General features: G+C 29.3%; 2 protein-coding genes across 2 annotated transcripts in view; one reads left to right on the top strand and one right to left on the bottom strand.

The window, feature by feature from the left end:
* LOC108733462 overlaps window positions 1–926 on the bottom strand; it is a 13,181-nt gene extending 12,255 nt beyond the window's left edge. The window contains exon 1 of the mRNA XM_025974465.1: window positions 624–926. The gene's annotated coding sequence lies outside the window, so the exon portion shown is untranslated. The remainder of the gene's footprint in view (window positions 1–623) is intronic.
* Window positions 927–6,424: 5,498 nt separating this feature from the next.
* Window positions 6,425–8,489, top strand: LOC108733551 (zonadhesin-like). The gene is made up of 3 exons (XM_018464738.2): window positions 6,425–6,572; window positions 7,098–7,313; window positions 7,899–8,489. The coding sequence occupies exons 1-3, from the start codon at window positions 6,512–6,514 to the stop codon at window positions 8,117–8,119; spliced, it is 498 nt and encodes a 165-aa protein (XP_018320240.1). The 5' UTR covers window positions 6,425–6,511; the 3' UTR covers window positions 8,120–8,489.
* The last annotated feature ends 7 nt before the right edge of the window (window positions 8,490–8,496 follow it).

Genomic DNA, 8,496 nt, shown 5'->3' with positions numbered 1-8,496 from the left:
TAAATCAATTACAAATTCTGTTGGTTTTTCATAAATGTAACAAGATAGCAGCAACATATAAATTATATATGAAATAAAAATTTCTAAAACATAAACGTTTATGATACATGATAAATGCGTTAATCATGGAAAAATTCGAGATCGATGGTGGGATCATTCTCTGACAACGCCACATTTTAAGTTGCTGAATTTGTAACAATTCGATATTAGAAATGCGAAAACAGAAAAAATTGGCATGTGGTCTACGAGATAAAAACTTTGGGGACGATATATTTTTAATTGTTAAAATATAATGACAAGAAATGGTCAAATTATCCCTGAAGTATCTCTGCCCTCTTACTTGCAACAATTAAAAAGTCATATATTATCATGTGCTTCAAAACAATGCATTACTCAATTTCGAAACAATGATATGTTTTAATCTTGTATTTTATTGAAACGGAATTATGATATTAAACAGCCGAATCGAAACTGAGAACATACGAAGTTATTTAACATCAATTAGAGAAATCCAAATACCTACATAATAAATTTATTGATGATAAATGTTATGATTTACAATTCTATCTCTTTTAATTTCACTTTTAATGTTAAATGAATTTACCTAGTCTATGCACTCTTACCTTAGTTGCAATAAAGATTCTATAAATGACCAAACTATATTTTAAAATACTTTCTTTTAGTTTTCTTTATACTTCACTTACGTTGTACATTCGTGATAACTCAACATTCACGTATGATAAAAACACAAAAGGTATCTGAACAATTGCTTATTTATTCTAATTGAAATGAAAATTGGACGCGATCGTGGTTATGAGAAAATTGTCTGCATCGCGTCTATATTTTCCAGTTTGGAAGAGCCAGCGTCAGTCAACCAGAATTTCCGTCACTTAACTAAAGGTTCTTGCAGGCTCCTATACCACCAAACTGCGCCTCGTCTCCTGTTTGTACTTAACTGCAATATAAACTGATCGCTATTATTATTGTAACAATTAAGGAGTTAAGACTTAACAGGGCAGCGATTTGAGTGACTCTTTTTATTAAATCCATCATGAACTGGAGCAAAGAGGAAAACACTCTTTATGCATTTATATAATGCGTATCTAAACACAGAAAAATTGATTGTATTTTGGTTTTATTTACTTACTAGATTTTACCTGCGGCATCGCTCGAGTTGATGTCCTAAAAACTAAACAAAACTAATTTTTTCTATCCCTCGGGAACATTTTTTCTTCTGAATATGAGGTAGCCCTTGTCGTTTTCTGTACCCCTGATCTCTACAAAATTTTATCATGGTCGATCTAATAGTTAAGGCCTAAAATCTATCAAATAAAACTAATTTTTTCTATCCCTCGGGAACAGCATTTTTTCTTCTAGATAAGAAGTACCCTATGTCCCTTTTTGTACCCCTGACAATGTGTATAAAATTTTTTATGATAATCGATTGAATAGTTAATACGTGAAAAACCAACAAACAAACAAGCAAACAAAAATTTTTACGTAGGAATCATTACATTACACAAATTTGGTATAAACTTTATTGATAATGATAATATTTAAATATTATATAATTTTATGAGGAGATTATGTTGAGAAATAAAAAAAAAAAAATTTTAAAAACCTTGTTTTTCTTGGTCAGGCCGGAAACTTATCAATCCACCCTCGTATTAGAGGCAGAAACAGGAGTTAGGAGAGGTAGAGGTAGTAAATAGTTAAGGATGTGGGTTGCTCTAGTTTTAAGGAAATGCGAAGATTAGCTCAGGATAGAAAAGAATGGAAGTGCGTGTCCAACCAGTCTTAGGACTGACGACCTTATGATGATGATGATGGATTTTCAACGAGAGGGTTGAGTNATAATATTTAAATATTATATAATTTTATTTGAATATTTTACGTTAAATTCTTTAAAGAGTTCGCATAGTATTGATGAAGAACAGATTTTAAGTTGTATATTATTATTAAACGTAACCGAAATTCGGTTCGTTATAAATTTTCTGCTAAAACGAGTTTTAAATAGAACTCGATCGTTTTTTAATGAACAGTCAATTAAAATTAATTGCCTCAATGAATAACTGGTACCCTAATCTGCTTGTTCTATTTCGAGGTCTTCTGTTAATGAAGAAATATTTATTAGCAACTTCTTTTACATACAAACTATCGCTGATTAAAATAATTTTTTCGCTATTTCTTAATGAATATAATTGTAACAAGATAAAATTACATTTACGCATATATTAAAATATGTATAATTTAAAATACGGATAATAATTTTTTCCCATCATAATTCTAACCGTTTTTACGCAGAGTCTAAATAAAGATAAAAAAACTACAAGTAAACCACAAAAAATAAAAACTTCAACAATAAGTTACTTGCAATAATTTTACCAACAGTCTTTGGTCCTTGTGTACCTACTAATTAAAGGAATTATTCAGTAATTGAGATCTATTGATATCCGTTTATTCGTTAAGTACCTAATTCTTTGATGTTCTTATTATCTTACTTTAAATGTTCTACTTGCATGTCCTATATAGGTAACTAGTGTTGCAATTTTCACAATCTAGCATCTTGCTGATAAAATTTAGTCGTATTTGTTCCACATGCAATCCTTTTTCAATTATAAACGTCGAAACTTCTGGTATTCTATTTCGGTAATAATAAATACCGAAATATATATACAACTCGTTCCTATATTTTTAAATACATTTAACGTGTTCAATTTAACATCGTTAAAAGATTTTTCTGAATCTACGAATCATACGTACGCACCATTTTCCTTTTCTATCGTTTTGTTTATTGTTACCCATAAAGCTAAAATTACCTTTCACGTTCCTCTATTTCTTCTAAATCCAAATTGGCCTTCTCTTAATAGTTTTTCTGCATTTTTTCATCCTTCTTTGTAGTTAAGATTTTTGACACATGGGAAGTTAAATTAATTATTCTAATTTTCTCCAATCTATCCGCGTCTCTCTTTTTTCATATGGTTACTACCATGTTCCGTTTATAGTCTTCCGGGACTTTCCCCGTCTCGTATATGCGGCTAAGTAGTCTAAACATACGTTCTCTATCCTTAGCCTGCATGATTTAGAAATTCCTCCTGTATCTCATATGCACCCAGTTCCTTATTATTCTTTAATACTAATTGTAAATCAAACTCTTCTCTCATTATGGGATGTCCCAGCTCACCTATCTCCACACTATTTTTCTTCTTTACACATCTAACTAATAACTCTTAATCTGCGTATAAGTTCTCTTAATATTTTTTCCAACCATTGGAACACCGCTATGAGAAATGTATCAGCCTTGGAGGAGATTATGTTGAGAAATAAAAAAAAAAAAATTTTAAAAACCTTGTTTTTCTTGGTCAGGCNATATGGTTACTACCATGTTCCGTTTATAGTCTTCCGGGACTTTCCCCGTCTCGTATATGCGGCTAAGTAGTCTAAACATACGTTCTCTATCCTTAGCCTGCATGATTTAGAAATTCCTCCTGTATCTCATATGCACCCAGTTCCTTATTATTCTTTAATACTAATTGTAAATCAAACTCTTCTCTCATTATGGGATGTCCCAGCTCACCTATCTCCACACTATTTTTCTTCTTTACACATCTAACTAATAACTCTTAATCTGCGTATAAGTTCTCTTAATATTTTTTCCAACCATCTATCTTTTCCTCATTTTCTACCAAAATCAAAAGACTCCTGCCACATTTCTTATGTTTTTACTACTGTACCCTATTTCTCTAAAATTCCTTTTAATTGTACTATATTATATGTATCATCCATTTTATTTGCTTCAAACTTTTCTTCTACTTCTTTACACATCCTATCAATCCACTGCTGCTCTACACTTCCTAATTATTTCCCACTTTATAGCTTTATATCTTATTTAACCTTTTCTGGTTATCTTGTTGTTATATTTCCGCATTTCTTCTATTTGAAGAGAAATTACACAAAATTAGTTCAAATAGTTTTGCGATAACTTTGAAGGTTTGTACATTGTTTTATTTGTGTATTACAATACGTATTTGTTCAAATTTTCTCAATTTAAATAATTCTAAGCAATTTCATAAAAACAAAAAGCTGTTGTAATTTCAAAATATTGAACTGAATACTTTTTACTATTTTATCCTCCTTATTAATTAATAAACTAGTCATAAATGATTATTTTATGATTACATTATATTTTAAGTGAATCATTTGTTATAAAGTAATAATTTAATCAACAATTTTTTTATAAAAACAATATCAAAAAGATACATGCAGATTTGTTAAACAAAAATTTTGTTAGAAAAACAGACGTGGTGAACTTATTATCTAATTATCAATACAAGTTTAATTATCTAGAAATATGTTAATAGTTTTTAATGTTAGCATAGGAAATGCTCCGAAGATACAAAAATATTTCAAGTTTTTCGAATTATCTTGTTCGAAGCACGTTTGCTTGGGTCAATAAATTCTACTTTGATCAGTTACGTTAAGCATTTCGTTACATTAAGTTGAAAATGAAGGTAACGATAGCAATTTTTTTAATAGTAGTTATTGCAGCATCTGTTTGTGTAGCAGGTAATGTTTTTTTTATATACATAGTTACTTACTGCATTTACCTGTTTAATTGCTTACTGAACATTTTAAAAATAACAAAAGTCAAAAACCATAATACTGTTTTATTGAAGAACTAAACTGAATTTCATATTTCTGAAATTTTAAAAGCCGTTGCAAACTGTACATAGGGTAAAAATGACTTTGTAGAACACCAAACAAGTGCTTGCAAGAGGGGATGAAGAAGTGGAGACGTAGGGTATGAATGTGAAGGTTGGAAATAGTGATTATTTAGATGAAGGAACTGCAGAAGAGGTGAAATTAGTAGAAACGAGTATTCTTAAGTGAAAGCTGAAGGGTGGAAACGCAAGGGGTGTACATGAAATATTCAAAATTTGAAAAATAAACCAACGTAACGTAACCCAATCCTAATAAGTTTTTGAAATGGTTTTTTCTTCTGTTTTGGTGTTCCAAACAAAATAATTTTAATAAGTTATAAGAATGGGTTAGATTTCGTTAGGGTAAGGTCAGGAGGTGTATTATTTTTTTTTTAAATTTTGGGGTTTCAACCTTATACTTTGCGCCTCCATCACTCCACCACCACCTAAAAGCAACCCGAAGATAAAAATCGAAAAATTTTAGGAAAGCCTTCGAAATTCATTTCGAGTATAAATTTATTATTTATAATTATTGTCTATAAATTAGATTGCATCGATAGTTTATCAAAAGGAATATATTGTGAAAAATCAAATTGTTACTAACTATTTTTGCAAAAAACAAAAAAATCTGACATTGGGATTGATTGCAGTTAAAAAAACGAAATGGGTAATTTTTATTTTATGATCTTAGTGGAGTTACGCTTCCGTTTTGACTAAATAAATCGCATTTTTATTATTTTCAAATTCCATTTTTATTCAAATCAAAAAGTCGATTTTCTATACAAGATGTACTTACTTCCTCCGTTGTAAGGAGTCTTATTCTTTACAAAAAAGGAACCGACTAAAAGTTACTCAGACCTTTTTTAACTGCCACGTGCCCATTTTCCTGTTAATACAAAAACGAAAAAAAAAAAGAAAAGTAATTTAATTTTAGATGCGCAATTGTTTCCATGTGGTTATAACGAATTCTTGAACGAATGTGGAAGCCTTTGTCCCAAAACTTGCGATCTTAGAGATAGCGAAATGGTTTGCCCAGCTGTTTGCGTACGAAAATGTGATTGCAGGGATGGTCTTGTCAGATTGTCTAGAAAGGTCAATGCATGTGTACCAGAAGTGCTCTGTCCATATTTCCGTGCTCTCTTCCCGTTTCTTTTCTAGACATCTCTGTATCTTCTGTTTACCAGCAATAAAGAAATAAATTTTTGCACTGTGTCTTCACAGTAAACAAATTATGTATGCATTTAAATTTTCAAAACGTGTTATTTTACAAAAACCTTGAATAACATGAATAAGTCCCAGACACCCATGTATATTATTATAAAACCACAAATATTTCGCTTTACAAATGTATTTATAAACATATAACTTGTAGACAATTCAAAAACCTTTGACCCCATTTATATCCATTCTTCTCAAATTAGCCGCTGATTTTAACAATTTTCCCCGTCATATCTATTATAAATTTGACAATAATAAACTCCGAACTTGTATATTTTTATTATTTTAATTAAAAATGAAGATTCAAATTAAGTAATTAAGACATGATTCCCATAGATAACTAAAACTAAGTGTTATTTTTAAACAACGTTAACAAAATTGCTAAATTAAATTCAATAATCATGCTTTTCTTTTAAACATTCGCCAGTACGTGTTCTTTTATATTTTAAATATTAGTTCTAACGGTAATTTATTTAATCTCGACGGAAATGTCAGCAATTAAATTTTGTTTTTCCATCTGATTCTACGTATTTTTTAAATAAATATCAACTATTGCAGTTTTATATGTAAAGTATTGAACATTAAATATCAACATGTATATCATAACAAGAATTGTAATAACGATGACAGCTTTCTTAATTTCATGCAATGCAGGTAATCCTATAATATATATATTATAACTTAAATTATGTATTTGAGAAATGTTTAATCAATTCTCTAAAAGAAATTACGTTGCCATACTTGAAAGTTTCATTTTGTAGTCTAGCCAATTTGTGATTAGCAAAATTAGCAACTAAATAAATTTGTACTTCAAAGTTCGTAAAAGAAAACCTTGATAATATTAGTGCACCATATTTTTTTTATAAATACAATATCCGTAAAGCACAGAAATGGAAAAGTTGATTTTTGAAATTATCGAATAATGCCGTTATATTTATCATGAAAATTTATAAAATTGATTTTTGAAATTACCATGATTTAATTCTAAACATGACGTGTATATTAAATGTTGCTTTTTATGAGATCACGGCTGGATTATCTTTTAAGTGTTGAGTACCAAAAGTTATATAATATTTTAAAACTAATTATCTATAAAAATTTATAATTTAAAATTAATTAGAATAAGTACATAAGGCTGCCTTAATCATATATGTTACTTCTGAAAAAAATTCATTGTAGACGACGAATTTTGTTGCGGCAAATTTGAAGAAATAACGAATTGCGCCAACACTTGCACCGAAAAAAAATGCATTCCTGCTGGTGAATCGAAAATTTGTCCAATGTATTGTAAGAAGGGGTGTGTTTGCAAAGAAGGCTTCGTCAGAATATCGGATAATACAGATCAATGCATACCAGAATGTCTGTGTCCATTTTTAACACCATTTATAGAAGAACGTAAGAGTTGCATATAATAAGTAACAAAGTTAAAGGATATTAAAAAAAAGGCCTTAACAGTGCGGTAAAGTTTTCGCAATTTGGTAAAACTGTAACTTACAACACCCTTCTTGATGTTAATTTCAAATACGCTGCAAAAATAACCCAAATCGATCAATTCGTCCGTGTTGTCTTTTCCTACCATAATTTTATGAGTTTAAGCACACAACAAAAAGAAACTATATACTTTTTCTGTTTAATTATAAAATGAGAGAATTAAAGCTATCGTTTATTATATATATATATTATGGAAATTAATAAATTTTCACGAAGTCAGGTTTTAATCAAATTGAAAACTTCTCCTATTTGATGTACCTACTTACCAAAAATAGATTTCTAAAGTAAAGAAATTAAATAAGGGTGACTGTTTTAAAAATTTTATTTCAAGTCGAAAATATTTGTAAAGTTAATGTTAGAATTTAGATTTTTGAGTTTCAAATGCGCTTTTAGAAACAGGAATTTTTTTAAAATTTCTAAATCATAAAAGTTTATTAAGTTTAAACTTATTAAGGATTAAAAAGTAAAAAAATAGTTTTTATTTTGTAGAAACTTCTTGCTTTCCCTGTGGTAAAAATTCACGATATACCACTTGTGGGAGGTCATGCCCTGAGACTTGCAACCCTTCTGAATATGATACCGTCCGTTGTTCGTCTGATCAAAATTTGGTAGGTTGTGTTTGCAACCCCGGCTTCGTCAAAGTATCCAAAGCAATAGACATTTGCATACCAAAATTTTTGTGCAGTTTTTTATTGCCTTTTACCACCTAAAGTCTATGTATGTCAGTTGTCTATATAAATGAATTAAAATCAATAATTTTTAAAGGTAGGTATATTTGGTTATTAATTATCAATTTTGAAAAGGGAGACCCTTCGATTGAGTTTAAATGTTTAACATTTACTCCTTTATGGACTACATGTTAATACCTAAAAGGATTTTTGGCGACTAGAACCGGAAGAGCTAATAATTCATCATTAAGTTTGCAGGCATTGACATAACTATATTCATCGGATAAAGCCTTCCCTTAATATAAATACATATATAATTATAAATAACAAAGTAGATAGGTATGTATACTTACCAACACTAGAATAATATTTATGTGTATTTTTGGTTAATTATCTATCTAGTAAATTTTAATTTAAAG

Source organism: Agrilus planipennis, unplaced genomic scaffold (assembly GCF_000699045.2).
Source record: "Agrilus planipennis isolate EAB-ADULT unplaced genomic scaffold, Apla_2.0 scaffold44, whole genome shotgun sequence".
NCBI classification, from domain to species: domain Eukaryota; kingdom Metazoa; phylum Arthropoda; class Insecta; order Coleoptera; family Buprestidae; genus Agrilus; species Agrilus planipennis.
Note: the sequence above shows the minus strand (reverse complement) of the source record. Positions and strands in the feature narration are given on the sequence as shown.

Coding starts and splice junctions, on each gene's coding strand:
- LOC108733551 (XM_018464738.2), top strand. CDS start 6,512: ATGTATATCATAACAAGAATTGTAATAACGATGACAGCTTTCTTAATT. Junction 6,573..7,097: donor CTTAATTTCATGCAATGCAG/GTAATCCTATAA, acceptor AATTCATTGTAG/ACGACGAATTTTGTTGCGGC. Junction 7,314..7,898: donor AACACCATTTATAGAAGAAC/GTAAGAGTTGCA, acceptor TTTATTTTGTAG/AAACTTCTTGCTTTCCCTGT.